Source organism: Pundamilia nyererei, unplaced genomic scaffold (genome assembly GCF_000239375.1).
Source record: "Pundamilia nyererei isolate P.nyererei 1_Seehausen unplaced genomic scaffold, PunNye1.0 scaffold00007, whole genome shotgun sequence".
NCBI lineage: Eukaryota > Metazoa > Chordata > Actinopteri > Cichliformes > Cichlidae > Pundamilia > Pundamilia nyererei.
The window spans coordinates 2,165,022-2,182,103 of record NW_005187408.1 but is presented as its reverse complement, the minus strand read 5'-3'; the positions used below and the strand labels follow the sequence as shown (position 1 = coordinate 2,182,103).

The following is a 17,082-nucleotide window of genomic DNA, read 5'->3' as shown; positions in this document are numbered from 1 at the left end:
AGAGGACAAGAGCGGCGAGGTCTATCGCGATAGCTTAATTTCTCTATCGAGTAAAAGTTATATCGCGATACATATCGTTATCGTTCTATCGCCCAGCTCTACTGAGAGGCCAAACAGACTGCCATTTAAGAAAACACCAGCAATAAGAAAAACGATGCAAAAGCACACAAAACACTATGGAAATAGGAAAAACGACAACTGAAATAGGAAAAAGGAGATTTCCAAAAGCACAAGGATAGTGTTTCTGGGGAGACAATAACCCGACAGACCAGCTGCAGGAACCAAAATATGCTAACAATTGCGCTGGGAGACACTTAAAAGAAGTGGAGGCTCTATTGGTTTTGTAAGGAAAGAAAAGATGAGAGGTAAGTGTGTTAGCCTAACAATTAGCCTAAAAATTCGTCATCAGTATTATATGAATCATGATAAAACACAAATAGCATGTTTTGGGTTCCTGCAACTGGTCCGTCGGGTTATTGTCTCCCCAGAAACACTTCCCTTGTGCTTTTTGAATTCTCTTTTTTTTCCTATTTCTGTGTTTTCCCCCCTTGTTTTAAGATGCAGTCCGTTTGACCCCTCAGGGCCACCGTATTTCAGGGTACAAGCACCTATTCCTCAAGTTCTCAGAGCAAACTCATAGTTTGCCATCTAATTTAACTTTTCCACTTGCTACTTATTGCGACGTATACTTCAGGTAAAGCTGTTGAGAGATTTTTCATTAAAGGACTAAGAATAGGCTCATTTAACAAGGAAAGCAAAGCCACCTATCTTCGAAGGTCACACTTCTGAGTTGTCCCTAAGGGCACGTCTAAGATATTAATGTTTAAAACACTTGAACCTATATACAGCTCTGCAGAATGTTAAAGAGTGGCACACCAAGCATATATCTCTTCATCGCTCATTTTTTTCTCCCCCATTTCCACTGAGACCTGTATTTCATCTCATTTGTATAATTGAGCCGTCTGTGGCATGCAATTTTATGGTCTATGTGCTGTATATTCATGCTAAATGTAGCATTTGAATCTTCAGGTAATTAGTTTGTGTCTGTCATTTGAGACCTGCAAAGCCTTTGTCAGTCTCACTCTGTAATTAAGTTTTTTGTCATACATTTTCAGCATAAACTTTCAGTGCTCAGAGGTATATAAATGGCGAAGCAGTCTGGAGGGAGGTTGAAAAAAGAATAATTTCATTCTTTGTTTTCTTCCAAATAACATCCATAAATCATCATTCCAATGTTGTTTGTAAATTTGCTAAAACCAGAAATACAAAAATAATTTTAATGGCAGTGCTTTGGGTGCAAGAGTCGACAAAGCTGGACAAAAAGCTGTAATTCTTTAATGCCTCCTAGGCTTCTTCAGGTTTACATCATCTTTTAATGAGAGACCAGAGAACAGCAACACCCTCGACCTCCTGATGATTGGCAGGAGGCAACCTGTCTTCAAACCCTGTGGTTCGACTAACACTGAGTAATCGGTCTCAGACATATTGGTGAAGGTTTGCAAATAATCACTAATTTAGAAATGCCGACAAATTCCCAGCATGTTGCAATCTGACTGAGTCAGTGCCTCTTTGCATCTCAGCAGGTTTCCAACTTGTTACATTCTGGTTATATTTCTATATAAAAGCAAAGGTTAAACTGGCATCCTGCAGAAAGTGTGGAGATATTTCTGAATTTCTGCCAATATTTGTATGAAATCACGGGATGTTTAAGGTTATCATTTATTTGATCAAGACAGCAACAAACTTTACATAAAATTTTACTGTGCATTGATATACAGGGGTTTGCTGCCAAAGTAATAATGGGGAATGAAAGTACAGAATATCCCAGCAGTAAAGTGTAGACATTAAGTCCATAAGTTGTGTATGAACCTTCAATAACATTTTTCTGTTGAGCTTAAGTTGTGGACAAGGAGAGGCAGAATGAGAATGCTTTGGAGCCTGGAATGGGGAGGCGTATATTAAATCATACAATCTGAATAAAACAAAGTTCAAAGTGCTGACTGGGACGAATAATGTTATTTGCAATGAACTGAGAAAGCAGTTAGGCCCCTTCACTTTTTCTCAATATACTGGGCTGTGAAATGGTTTTTAATGGCTGTAAATTTGATTAAAAATTTAAAAAGTGCACCCTGCTTTGGCACTCAAAATTGTCTGACTGATGGAATCACATGAACAGATATTTCACTCAGTTTCAAACGTTGATTGGCCTCAGTTACCGATGCCTTGGCACACGAACAGTGAAGAATGGTGACGAAGCCCTTAATTAGTTTTGAACTATAATAGTGTGTGTGTGTGTAAGCTTTCATTTGTGGTCAGTCATGAGGCCAAGAGTGTCTCAAAGCAGGTGCGTGAGATCATAACAGCAGAATACATATGCTGCTGTGCTTCACTTGCTATCTTTTATTTTAATTTCCATCTATTAAAATGTCCAAACCCTTTTAACATCAATAAATGGAACTAATTTCTCTCTGTCTCCCTGTGACTGTATAGGCTGCCATTAAACTAGCCGTGGAAATGGGCTTCATTAATGCCAGAGCTAACACACACACACAAGCAGAGAGAGAGAGAGAGAGAGACAAAGTCCACTCTAACTTGCTCCTGTGCGTACCACAAAAAAAGAGAAGAAACAAACGCACACACAAAAGTGTGTCTTTGTGCTTCCACACAGACACACAAGTACCTCCTTGCTAAAACTTTTCCTGACTGCTCAAGACATTAGTCATTTGCCTATGAAAACCCATTATATGGCAGCCAATCATCATTGCTCTTACTGAGACATAGCTCCATGCACAGTATGAGAAGCATCAATCATATGCGTGGGACCTATTCACGTGTGAAATTTTTAATATACATTTAATATGCCTTAATGGGCCAATGTATAATGTATGCTCCATGTTCCAGTGTCTTGGCCGGCACTATGGCAAACATACCTCAAAGTCATCTTCATTGTAAAGGTTGTTAATTTGGTCACTCAATATAAAAGAAGATGTCTCACTTTGTCTTGCGCCCACAAAGACACATGCGGTGATAACAAGGAAGACAAAGAGAGTACTGCGCCGTCCAAGTGACAGAAGAATCCATCTTTATTAATTGTGTTTGCCACACTTTCAGACCCCCACACACAAACAGATGTGATGTCATGGGTCATTAAATCATGGTTTGTTTGTATGTTGGCAGCTCGGCGATGAAGGGACATTAGTGACTGGCACCGGGTTGTTGATGAAGGGACCATAATGGGTGTGACACCAGGGAGAAAGAAGGGCAGGTGTTCTGTCATGTTCTGCACCCTCGACAGAACCAGGCCACTTCCTGTCTGCCGGAGGACGGGCTGTTAGAGATAAAAATGACAGCGAAATATCCAGTGCGTGATGTTTAACTGTGGCATACTTGATATCTGTGGTATACTTGGCTAAATTCCTTTGTAGTTTTAAATCCAGCACTATCTCTAAAGCACAGCCCGCTGAGATAGCATAGCTCCATTCTTTTATTTCCTTTAGTTTGAAAAATGAGCAGTCAATAGAGAGTTTATGAAGAATTATTAGTGCAATGATCATGCCGTCTTGCACTATAGATTAAATCCATTTTTACTTTTCCTCTCTAAAGGATATTATTTGCCCCAAAACCACTTTGGTGCTTTGTTACATTACAGCACAGATACCAATATTAGTTTCCTTTCTTAGTATGTTAATGTATTTTTCCTTAGGCGACAGAAAAAAAAAAGGGAAGTTGGAAGTGACAGAAGCAATCTCTCAGACATAACATAATTGAGGAGGAGATTGCAAAGAAAAGCGTCTGGACTTCTTTAAGTTGCTTGAAAAGGTTTCACCTCTCATCCGAGAGTCTTCTTCAGTTCTAAGGTCAAATGGTGGAGAGTCCCAGATTTAAACCCCGTGGGAGTTTCCCCCCACAGAGGGACAAAAGGACCCCTGATGATCCTCTAATCGCCTGAGCCAAGGTGTGAAACTGGGTGTGGGTCCCAATCAGCCAGGGTTTCGGGTGAGCTCATTGTGAAACCTGGCCCCTCCTTATCATGCGAATTCCTGAGATCAGATGGCCCAGGATGTGAGTGGGTGTTAAGGCGTCTGGGGAGGGATCTCAAAACTGGATTATAGATGGCAGACAGTTGGTGTCGTAAACCACCGCCTCTGTTCAAAGATGGTCGCTCACAGTGGACATAGATGGCTTCTTTCACTCCTCTTTCAAACCATCTGTCCTCTCTGTCCAAAATGTGAACATTGGCATCCTGGAAAGAGTGTCCTTTATCCTTAAGATGCAGATGGACTGCTGAGTCTTGTCCTGTGGAGGTGGCTCTTCTATGTTGTGCCATGCGCTTGTGAAGTGGCTGTTTGGTCTCTCCAATGTAGAGGTCTGGGCATTCCTCGCTGCACTGTACAGCATACACCACATTGTTAAGTTTGTGTTTTGGAGTTTTGTCTTTCGGGTGAACCAGTTTTTGTCTGAGCGTGTTGCTGGGTCTGAAATACACTGGGATGTCGTGCTTGGAGAAAACTCTCCTGAATTTTTCTGATACATCGGCTACATAGGGGATGACAATGTTGTTGTGTCTGCCATTGTCATTCTCTATGTAGCATGATAAGGTGGGGCCAGGTTTCACAATGAGCTCACCCGAAACCCTGGCTGATTGGGACCCACACCCATTTTCACATCTTGGCTCAGGCGATTAGAGGATCATCAGTGGGTCCTTTTGTCCCTCTGTGGGGGGATACTCCCACTAGGTTTAAATCTGGGACTCCCCACCATTTGACCTTAGAACTGAAGAAGCTTCTCGGATGAGAGGCGAAACGTCTTCAAGCAACTTAAAGAAGTCCAGACGTTTTTCTTTGCAATCTCCTTTGACTACGATTACCTGGATGACTGAGAACCTTCACAGACATAATTGAGGAGTTCATTCTGTTTTGAATTGCTCAGTGGATAATACATTTAGAAAAGTGGAATGAAATTAAGGTTGCCTTTAAACTCGTATATTGGTTCATTTGTTCTGCGTTAAAGAAAAAAAGATGCGCTTGCTTTTTACAGTTTTCTGCTTCATGTTCAGGTCACAATACAGACCTGGGCCATATTAAGCAAACAAAATTACTCCTTGGGTTCATCCAAAAAGGTTGTACATGGGGCTGTTTTAGTGGTACACATGTGACAGATTGTAGGATATACTTTTAAAGTTGCTTTAACCTGTCAACAGGTGCTGCTGCTCTTGCAAGCTGCTTTGGAACCACTTTTCCTTTCATGAAGTACCCAGCCTTATCAAAGTCAAGTGCTCTACTTGTGTTTGGGTCTTGATGCCTAACACACAGCTATGCACATGGAAGCCTGGGGGAATCTCAGAACAAAGGTACATAGCTCCCAAAAATGTGAATAATGCAAATAAAAATCAGTATCATATTACAGTATGATGGTTTGAATCAAATTTATTTAGCATTTTATTTAGGCCAGTATCACAAACCGGTCACACCATAAATATAAAAATACATCAGATGTGCGTTTGTGAAATAAGGCAGTGGCAGATCTCAACAAGCTGACAAGAAGAGCCTGCTGGCTCGCAGGGATCATGGTGGCTAAAGCCACTGAATATCCTCTCATAATGACAGCTAAGCCTTAATGTAGTGAAAGCTTACACCATTAGAATACCATTTCCATTATCCATTTAACTTTTCTAAGTTTATCTTGAAGCCCACTGTGTTACAGAACCTCTGAATTTACAGAGTAAACAGCTGCATCACAGCTATACCGCGCAGTTGATCCGTGCTGATCTGACAGAAACTCGGTACACACTACAGGAGTCACATATCGCAGGTAAGATGCGGACAAAGTGAACTGGCCCAGGTTGCATGAAACGGGAAGTGGTCAATATCATAGTTCTGCACAATATGTGTGTATCTTCCAACTGACCCAAAGTCCCAATGAGAGCAGTGCGCCAACACTGATTAGAAGCACAGACAGGAAGAGAAACAGCAAGGATTAAAGTGCCTCTCAGTTTGTGTGTTTGTGTGTAGGTGTGAGTGTTCTGCTAGATCTGACACCTGATGTTTACCTGAGCAACAACCTAAACTACCGGGAGTTGACTGAAGGGAATAAAAGGATGAGTGCTTAGATGAAAAAGCTTTGAACGGAGTTCAGATGCATTTATCTCACCACACACATAGACATTAGCACAAAATGCGAGTGCGTTCACGCACAAAAACACACATATGCAGAGGCAGATAAAGAAAGATTCCAAAATAGAAAGACAATCAAGATAAAACAACAGGTTCTGTGAATGATTTGCACACTGCGAGAATAAGCAATGTGCTATTTTCAGACTCAAGTGCAAACCCAGAATGACAATGTGCTCAATTGTACTCTGCTATGCATGAAGTGTTTTCTCTTGCTCTCTCTGAAGATAGTTTTTAATTAAGACCTTATTCAAACCATCAGCAGCAAACAGTCAAAAAGGGTTTGGTACTTTGCAAAAGTTTGACTGACAATGGATGTATTGAACAGTCAAAGACACACTGATAATGCTTAATTTCCACTGGGGTTCAGGATGAAGAAATGGCAAATATTTCTTCCACATGAGGAAGCCAAAGATAGTGATGAACAAAGTGCCCTTCCTGTCATACTGATTTTTGATGTTTGTGTGAGTTACCATTCGTTTAATTTGTTATGGTTAAATAAAGCTCCCTATATACTGTGTGACTGCACCACACTGTCACTTTTTTTTTTTTGCTTGCTTTTAGGTGACTGTATAAACCCATTACTGACCCCTCGAGTTTCTTTCAGGTCCTATCAGCCTTAAACAAATATAGCTGTTGTGCTGAACTGCAGCTCCAGTGAATTGCACACATTGCACCTGCCACTTAAAATAGCCAATTCAGGTAGTAATTTAACCGTGAGTGTATAAAGGTAGCCAGCTATCAATCTAAGTTTCCTGGCACTTTGCTCGCTACTACTACACAAACCTTTCACTTTTCCTCTCTTTCATAACGTAAGTGAATACATCAACAGTGATGACGGCGGCTGCCACTGGCTGGCTTTTTATGAGTCATTTCCACCTATTACAGAAATTGCCACAACAAAGGCGGGATTGAGAAAGGCTGTAGGCCACAGGGCATACCTTAAAAATGTTGCTCCAAATTGTGTCAATCACCTGCCACTTCACAAGTTGCTACAGGAAAATGCAATTCTTTGAAAGCTAATTCATTCATACTTGTTTGAATTTAAATGTTTCAATCTGGTTTCAGGCCGATTCAGCGGAAAAGACAAGGACAAGCGATCTTATTTGTTTTGGGTTGTTTCGTCCCATTCACCAGGCAATATCGGCACTACCCGCTTTATCCCTGTGTTGACGTTTCTATTACGGTTCACCTGACATAACAGTGCAATCTGTATCTTTCATTAGAAAATCTTCATCTGCTAATATCATGTACAGCCTGGTGGCATTTGTTGTAAGCACAATGGGATCTCTATAATTTGAATATGTATCTATTCCAGTGTAAGTTCTGCTGGAGTATGATTAACTGTCTATCTAAAAATGTCATACTGCTTAACATCAAATAAAGAAACAAGCACACAAACTCTTCATAAGTTACATACAGTGTCAAAAGAGGAATTGATTCAACCTTTCGTGAGCCCTTCACAAATGTTATGCAGCCATTCTTCAGCAACCAGCTGTGAATTTTTGAGAAAAAAAAATCTCTTCCTTTCCGCAGTCGACCTGGAGATGGTCATTATTGCTCATATTTCTTTTTCATTTAGTCTGCTGCAACAGCCGTCCTTGTGCTTCACTCAAAGGCCCATTTTAACCCTGCGATGAATCCAAAAAGCTCACGCCTGCTTTCCCCATCCTGTGTAGGCTCCTCTTGAGTTTAAAGTTCATTTTACAACCATACAGATGACTCACACCGTGTGATTTAGCTCCTGGATACTCTATTGACCTTTTAGTTTCTCTTTAATCAGAGTACACCTCTGTGCCTCTCTACGGAGCCCTGCTGTCTGTTCCAAAATACTGTGGATTAGCCTGAAATTACCTACATTGCTGCTAAAAACTTAATCACGCTGTTTTCTGAATATAATAGCGCAGCCTTCTTCAATATAAATCAGTAACAAATATTAAACTAAATAAAAAGTTGACTAACACCACTTGTTGGCTGCCATATGTTGGATAAGAGCTGTAATAATTATTTCCTTTATCAATTATTGGGAAAATTAATTTTCTTTTTTTACCCCTATAAATGTAGTTTATGGGGAGAAAAAATTATTTACTTATTTCCAATTAATTTTCGGTGTATCTGCTTATCTGTACTCATTAACTGAACTTTCAACACCTTGAAGCCCCCCAGTGCCTCGCACACACAGTCCATTCAACCACTTTTATGTCAGCAGTTATGACTTTGATTTTTGGACCAAGTAAATACTCATTCGTGATGTTGGAATCGTTTTCCAGCTGTCTGTCACTCACATGAGTAAAGCCAGCTGTTTTGGCGCCATCCACGTGCTCCACACCAAAGTACATTAATTGTATTTTAAATGACACAACACTTACTGTCTCCTTGACAACGAAGTGGTCCAACAGTTAGCTTGGCCTCAGAGCCTGACCTGTTGGTGTCGCCCACCACGACCTGGCTGACTGGCAGGTGTTCTTGATAGACCAGGAGACCAGAATCTTCTCTCCTATAGGATGATTTGGGAAAGAATCATAGAGGTTAAGGAATTATGGTCTTTTCACCTTACTATATCTTTTGCTGTGAAAGAAACATTTTTCTATTCAGTTCAATTTAGAGTTTATTAAGAGCACAATAAAAACAAACAAACAATGAAATAACTGCGGAAATATCTGCCAGACACTATTCACAAATGTGTCAATATGATTTTCCATAAAAAATTCCTTAGCGTTGAGGTGACACATCTCAGGTAAGTGATTTTGAGTATGAAATGAAGAAGGGAAAGCTAAATATAAAAAGAAATCGATTCAGAAAAACATCAGATAGGGTAAATTGTATAAAGTACATAATAATCTCACAAAGGTATTGCAGTTGTTTATATACATAGGAGTATTCATACATGTATCCACATGGCAAAATTGGTATGGCCCAGATGTGGCCCACACAATGGCCCAAAGAACCACAAAGAATGATGGCCCTTTGGTGGCCCAGACCTGGTTTGCCAGAGGTGGCCCACACATGGGCCAGCACAAGGCCAATTGCGGACATACTGGTGGTCCTGTGCTGGCCCAGAACAGTTTCAGCTCTGGCCCCAGATGTCAGCCTAATATGTACCTTAATCAAGTCATGTAATAACAACATGTGCCAGAACATAATAGTGCGAAAGTAACATGATGAAACTTTTCGGACAGTGAATGGACTGATTCTTATATAGTGCTTTTCTACTCTCCCAGATTACTCAAAGTGCTCTTGAGTACAGCATGCCACATTCACTGAATCACACACTTTCTCTAAACAGAGTGCTTCCTAACCACATTCTTACTCTTGACATGCAGACTGGAGGAGCCAGGGGTTGAACCACTAACTTTCCGATCAGTAGGTCATCTGCTCTGCCTCCTGAGCTACCACCACCCACTGGCAAACGTCAGTAAACCGTCATTAGGTTTTGGATAAAGTGTACATTCACAAACCTGGATAAGAAATGTTGACTACCATAGCAGTATAGTATTGCAACATGGCATTTGGGTCTTCTATCTAACAGGAAAACAGGAACATAAATAGTGTCATCATTGCCAGACCTGGCCCACATTTGGTTGACATACACTCTGCCATGACACCAGTCAGTCAGAAGTACCAGCTTGATGCCGGATATGGGGAAGACCTATTTTCTATGAGCCTGGGCCACATAAACCAAACCACAATCGGGCCAGATGTGGCATGCCATCACATAAACAGTGCCATCTACTCCAGACCTGGCCCATATCTGGATGACATACCACTTACCATGCCAGAAGTCAGCCAGCAGTGGTCGGCTTGACACCAGATCCAGGCCAGACCTGTCTGCTGTGTGGGTAGGACAACATGAGTGGGCATTTGTAAGTCTATAGTTGGGGGAGGTGTTATCCACAGGCATGAAGATTTTCTTTTGTTTATGCTGTTAGATGCTGTACCAGCTGTAGTACTGGTTACTACTTAAAGGATACTTTTAACTGAGCCTATTAGTAAACTTCCAAACAGTATCAATACTGTCACTTTGGTCTTTTTTACATGTAGCACACATGAAATAGTCACTTTCAGATATGTTCACACCTCAGTACATGTTATGTGGTTTAGACAAGGGAGCGTAAGGGAGGCTGCATACAAGGAGTTCACTCACACAGTGTGAATTCACCAGAGAATTACCTGCTCTATTTTCACGTCGGTGCAATGAGACATCACACAGGCTCTGTGTTAGATAGCTAGCAGGTTAAACACCATTTAAGGTCTGATCCGATTACCTCTAATGAATCAAGTCTCACTTTTAATTTGAGTAGGTTTATATCAGTGTAGTAACAACTGCACAGGTGTGCCGTGTTTAACACAGATCAATTTCAAGATTCACCCTTTAGACATCGATAGATGTCTTTAGATCTAGTCAGGTGATCCTCTTTGAGGAACGTCTGCAGACACCTTCAGCTCTTTCTTCTTGTCTTTAGCCAGTCTGCTCAGTCACAATAAGGTCATGTCACCTCAGGACTTAGTTGCTGAAACTGAGCATGTCTGTATCTGTATTCACCCTGTTGCTATAGTAAAATTATCAACAAATTCAAGTGCCCTAGTTCCATTAATGCCCTTAATGCCCCTTAGGTTTTGCTGTTTTCACCACATATTCTCTTTCAATTGCTTTGATAGAGGATAATCTTTCCTTCATGGAAGTCTGTTCAGTTTTTTCTGAGTGTTTTTGCAAACTGCAACCCAGCCAACCCAGCCTTTCTCTTCTTCAGGCTTCTGAGCTGTTTGCTTTTTTTCCTCTAAGACTCTGCTTATGCCCTTGTGTGTTTATTGATGTGAAAATGTGCACACCTACATGTCAGACAACACTGTAGACTTCCTGTACAATATTAGAGGGTTTTTTTTGTAATGCTTCCTCGCCAGCAAACAGAAGTGGCTGCAGGGATTATGTTTTCATGTGTTCCGTCTGTCTTTGATACCATATTTTAATTTAATTTCTGTGCTGACCAATGCATTCTGGAACTCTAATGAGAACTCTAATTAAAGACAGTGTGCAGGGACGTGTGCATCTGAGTAAGCATGTGTGGATAGACACTTGCACATTTCTATGTGCTGCCAAAAGTATGGGTAATGAGTGCTAACAGTTGGTAAAATTTCAAAGCTAACTTAGACAAACAATAAGACACTGATGTGTACAATATTAACAGAGAGAACAAGGCACTGTAAAATTTATTTGTAATCTCATCAGTTTTCGAGATGAGGAGGGAGACATGAAAGCAAATTAAATCTCTTCTTCTTGCTAATGCTCAGTAATTACTCTCAAAGAGGAGGCACATGCATACACACACTCACAAACAGCGATGCAACAGCTTTTAATGAGAATATCCATCAGCTGGCTAAAAGAGCTTTAAAATGCAAACTGTTGGTTCTGGATGTAAGCACGCCTCTTAAATAAACACATCACTGATAGTGACTGAATGATGAATGCATTCATCATTCAGTCACTTCAGCCTTTGAAGTTTGACACATCGCCACACTGTCCAGTTAAGGCGGATTCTGCACTGTCAGCTTAATGCAATCGCTACATTAGCATAAGTGACGGATTTAGTGCTATCAAAAATGTAATAAATAAATAAAAATGTAAATAATCCGTGGGTTTTTCATTTTTGGGTTCAGCTTATGCGGTAAGAAAAATAAAAAGAATCGACGGTCTGTCAGGTAAGAGATTGTTTGTAGGAAGCCTTGTGAATGTCTACCAAAATGAACTTCTCTACTACCAAACATGCACTTATTAAACATAACAAGCAGTTAATAGACAAACTGACCTTTACAATTTCATATAAACTGCAATTATTTTAGAAGCAGTTAAATGTCTGAGGTATGTCTGAGGAATTCATCTGCCCTGGCGAGAAAATCTGTGGGTGAGTTAATGGAATAACAAACACTCCTCTTCCTTACTGAAGTGCCAGTGAGCGTGGTATGTATGTACGTACATAACCCTGTGAAACTTCCTTGTTTTTATAGCTAAAGTCTAGTGATAACAAGTGACAGAATCATTTTTATCTAGGTTGGCAAAAAAAAGTCACCACTGAATTCTCCACTCATTAGTAACTGTAGCGTTAGCTTTCCACTCTACGACACATGCATTCAGCTTATTATCATAAAAGTAGTATCCTGGTTATTAAAAAGATTAAAGTAGTTTGCAGTGGGTAAAAATGAAGACTTTAGCTGCACAAGATGGTCTCCAAGAAGCTTGATGGATAAAAGCTAATGCATAATGCATGAAAAAGGCTTTCCCATGATGCATGTAGTATTCATGTAATACAAAAAAAGAGCTACTTAGTAGCTTGAAAACTACTGAGAAATGGCTCTCTAATTGTGAAACTGAAACAGTGAACTTTAAAGTCTGACTCACCATTGTTTGACATCAGCATCACAGTTGCAGTCGTACTTGGGGTCGGTGCAGTTCCTGTCGATGCCACAGGCACATTTCTGGATGCCAGGCCCCGATCCACCCCAGTAGAAGTGTTTCTCGTTCCCTCTGCCAACCCACCACGTGTAGGGTGTCCCATCTGGGGATAGAAGACAAACATCCAGAAAAGAAGCCTATAGGTTATTTCCGAAATGGAGAACATGTCAATGTGACCCTCACAGAGAAGTGCACAAAACAGATGAAAACATCTTTTTCTAAAGGCGATAAAGTTGTGCTGCTAGAGTTACAGATGATTGATTGTTCAAAATTTTAACTGTTTGAGGCTCTTTTTTTGCATCCATGTGAATTATAGTGACAATTGGCAGCTGCACGGTGAATATAACTCATTTGCTCAACATGTTTTATGCAGCTGGATGGTAAATGCCTTTGAGACCGGAAGGCACACTTAGACACACATCACACCTGTGCTTTTACAGATCTATTAAAACAGCTTCAGCGCCGTTGCATACATTTATCTTTTCTATGCACAAACCACTGCGTGTAATTGTTGGAGTGAGTGTCGGTACTTCAAAACCACATCTGCGGACACACAAACACCTCTCTGTGTTTGTATGTGCCCGTTCGTGTGTGTGGGTTCGTGTATGTGTGATTTTTAATGAGTGGATAAAAGGTGAAGGATCGCTGCTTTTCAATAAGAAATGTAATATTGTTTTCTTTTCCACGGATAATGTATTCTGGCATGGGACAGTAACTAGGCAGAGAGATAGGTGTAAATATTTCGGTGGCTGGCAATATATCACAATAACAGCAAGAGAGAATGAAACAATATTACGTTTCCCTCTTTATTCTGGGAAAATAAGCCGCATTGTCAATATCATTTTGTCAAATTTCTTTAGAGACAATGAAATCTCCCGAGCCCCATTTTTTACAGAAGGGAATTGAAGCAGACTTTTGATGCAGCACAATTGCATTGAGAGGTGTGATATACTGTATTATTACATTTTTTTTTTTTGGTGGGACTAGAGGCTAAACTCCAGGAAGAAGAAACAGACGTGTTTCTATTGTGTGTCTAAATGGTTACGTGTTTGGCTTTGGTGACCTGTGGGGTTACTGCCTTCATAAAGAGAATTAGCCTCATCTCTCTTCAAGCTACTGTTCAGACAAGCCATTGTCAACAGGATTAACAGTGCCTCCTCAAGAGACTTCACAATCCTCTCAATTCACGTGTGTGTGTGTGTGTGTGTTTGTGTTTGTGTGTGTGTGTATTGTCTTATTTTTATACAATAGAGAGGCCAAGTTTGAATTTAAGTCAAAGTTAGACCTCATAGTCTCACATTTAAGTCAGTGGTTATCACAGATGGCACCCATCTAGCCAACAACCCAGTACTAGTATCAAGTACTGCTTTCAAACACAGACTTTTTGTTGTTGTTGTTTTTGTTCACAGTATCAGTAACTTGAAATTTGAAACCAAAAAGAAGGTATAGTGTCATAAAAACAAGAAAACACAAATATATATTTTTAATTGTCTAAAACCTGTTTCATACTAAAAGTTGTACTGTTATTTATCAGGCCAATAAAAAACTGAATTCACATTTTTATGCCTAAATTTGAGCAGTCAGAAACTGATAAAGCATAATGTTCATCCACTACTTTTCTTCAGGTTCTTCAACTTTTCTTTTTAGAAATGCAAGTAACTGTAATTTGGCATCTTAATGAAACAATAATATTGTACCTTATTATTTTCTAAGCTTTTTTCATAAAACTGTTAATTTGAAATTTTGTGGATAACAACAATAATTATATTTTAACACTAAAAACACAATTTCAGTTAAAGAGCTTGCATACACTAGTGGATGAACCAACACACACACACAAATAAAAAATAAATGTATTTTGGTAATTATCAGTGCTATTATTTTAGGGCAGCCAAGGCATAAACCTAACACACATTCATTTGTGTTAAAGATTTTCTTCTGTGTAAAATAACTATCGAATTACTTTTTCTGTAATGAAATGTAACCACGATTTTCTGAACTAAGGGTCTAGGCTCAATCGCTGGATCCTGAACATGTCCCAGCAACTTTGTCTCATTATGAAACAGACCTACTATTCACAGACTTGACTCTGATAACAGCCGTACATAACGCACATAATCATTTTTGGGTCTTTGTGGTTATATTCCGACATTGTTACACCTCAATTAGGTAGTTGTTTTATTTAATTAGACCCGCTTTCAGCGTTGTTGTTTTACATATTATTTCTCTGAGATATCTGAATTTGCTACAAGCTCATTCTCATTCATCAACTGATTCCCCAGCAATATTTCCCCAGTGGATATATTTTAGAACACAACAACGCCGGCAATAACATCAGCTCATGACGCTTCACAAAGTGCTTCTTCAGCTGATGTGTGACTTTTTGACAAAGCATCATTTCCCCCAGGTCAGCATGTACAAACCTGTGAGGGAATTTTGCTGTTGACAGACACATTAGCTTCTAATATGACAGGGCAGGTAGGTTTTTTTTTTAAAATCTTAGGCCAATTGTTCTCTGTAAATAAAAACAAAAATCAAATAGAATCTTCTTAATGAATATTTTGTATTTCAATTATGTCTTATTTAAGTTTAGATTTAATTTATAAAATATTTTCTGTTCTTACATTATAAGAAAATAAATCTGGGTCTTTATAAAACTGCGTGATTTTTGTGTCCCTTTGCACATTACCACATTTCAAAACCAATTAAAATAGATAACTTGTTTTGTAAATGCACTCTCTGCTGGTTTATTTGATCTCTTTTCAGCACACACACACGCCATGATAATGATTGTATTTCTTGTACAATGCATAAACAATAAACCATGGACAATCTATAGTTAATACTGGTGGTGCTGAGGTGAGTGGTGGGCGATAGGGACGCAAATCAAAATTCTAAGGCCCCATAAAACCTTGGGCAGACTACTTTAAACACATAATTAAAGGGATGTTCCTTCTAGCTCTTGTATAACTGCAGAGTAAAAGTAGTTAAGCATTAGGAAAAACTTATGACTGCATGAACAAAGGAACTGCCTGTATTCAATAACAATGTGCTCACAATCCTCTTTCTACAGCACAAAAAAGACATCACAGGAGAAAAAGCATCTTGGGCCTATGCCTAATGTAGGCTTGGGCTCTATAAACACCAAACACACATAAATACACACATGTACTGACTGCTAATTTATCACTGTAAGTAAGGACTTAAAATTATCGTTGCTGTGCTGATAATGGAAGGTTAGCCAGTAATTATGTCTGATTATGCACAGTATGGCTGTGCTGTGGGTGCTGCATTTAAAGCTTGGTTCAGAATAGTGATTTTTCTTTTCTGACTCGCTATTCTGCTGAGGTCACACACACACACACACACACACACACACACACACACACACACACACACACACACACACACACACACAGAGCAGGGAACTTGAGGTTATGTTTCACTGAAGTCGATGACAAAAATGCTTCATCCACAAGTGAAATAAAAGTGACTGTAAGCGAGTAGGAGTATGTTCACAAACTCCTGTCGAAGTAGCAGAACATGAACTTACAGAGATGTGTTGTTTTGTAGTAAATTGCTGTTCATTGTACATCCATTTTTTAAAAAAGAGAGTAATAAAAGAATGATGACCTATGACGTATTCATGGTGCAGAATTACTTATAAATAAGGCACATAATAATCTGTTTTAGTTTTCTTTGCATAGAGATTCTGATCAGGTGATCTGTGCTCCTCTTCTGATATTCACTGCTCTTTATGGATTTAGCCAGCTGAATTCAGTAAGATATAAGCAGATGCTACCCAAACAGCATAGCTGATTTCCAACCCCTACTCACTATAAAGCTAGCATAAAAGGTAGAACTCAGTGACTGAAACTAATCTGTATCATCATCTTATATATGAGCTGCTGTCTGCTGCCCTTGATGTAACCTAGTAACAGTACCCTAGGTGTAACCAGTTCAGCATGGTACATCATTTTAAACATTATCAAAATACTGCAAACTGACCAGTTTTGCCTAGACTAAACAGCCTGGTATTTATATGCAACCTGGGAAAAAGACTAAACTAATTTACCTTAATACGTTTTGCAACAAACTTCCATAAAACATTATTTAGCGAGCATAATGTAAGGGAGTCCGGGGATTATAGTAAAAATGTTTTTTGTTCCAGCACTTATATCTCACATAATATTTGTAAGAGTTCTTAAATTTTGACATGAAATTAAAAATAATGTTACAAAATTCCAGTTTCTGCAGTATCAGTACCAATCAAAATATACACTTGAATAAAAAAGTTCTTAGATGTGATTTTGCCATAAAATCTGAATACTTCTTCATAAAGCTCTACAACAGGGGTGGTGGGGCGGTGTCCTGCAGGTTTTAGATGTGTCCTTGAGCCAACACACCTGATTCAAATTGCTACATTACCTCCTCAACATCTCTTGAAGTTCTCCAGAGGCCTGG

At 39.4% G+C, this 17,082-nt stretch overlaps 1 protein-coding gene across 1 annotated transcript in view; it reads right to left on the bottom strand.

Annotated features, from left to right (window-relative positions):
* cntnap2a (contactin associated protein 2a) overlaps positions 1–17,082 on the bottom strand; it is a 384,903-nt gene that overhangs the window by 60,766 nt on the left and 307,055 nt on the right. Inside the window, exons 15-16 of the mRNA XM_013915179.1 lie at positions 12,565–12,721; positions 8,540–8,667 (exon numbers count right to left, since the gene is read on the bottom strand). Of these exons, the coding sequence (XP_013770633.1) occupies positions 8,540–8,667; positions 12,565–12,721 (285 nt within the window). The remainder of the gene's footprint in view (positions 1–8,539; positions 8,668–12,564; positions 12,722–17,082) is intronic.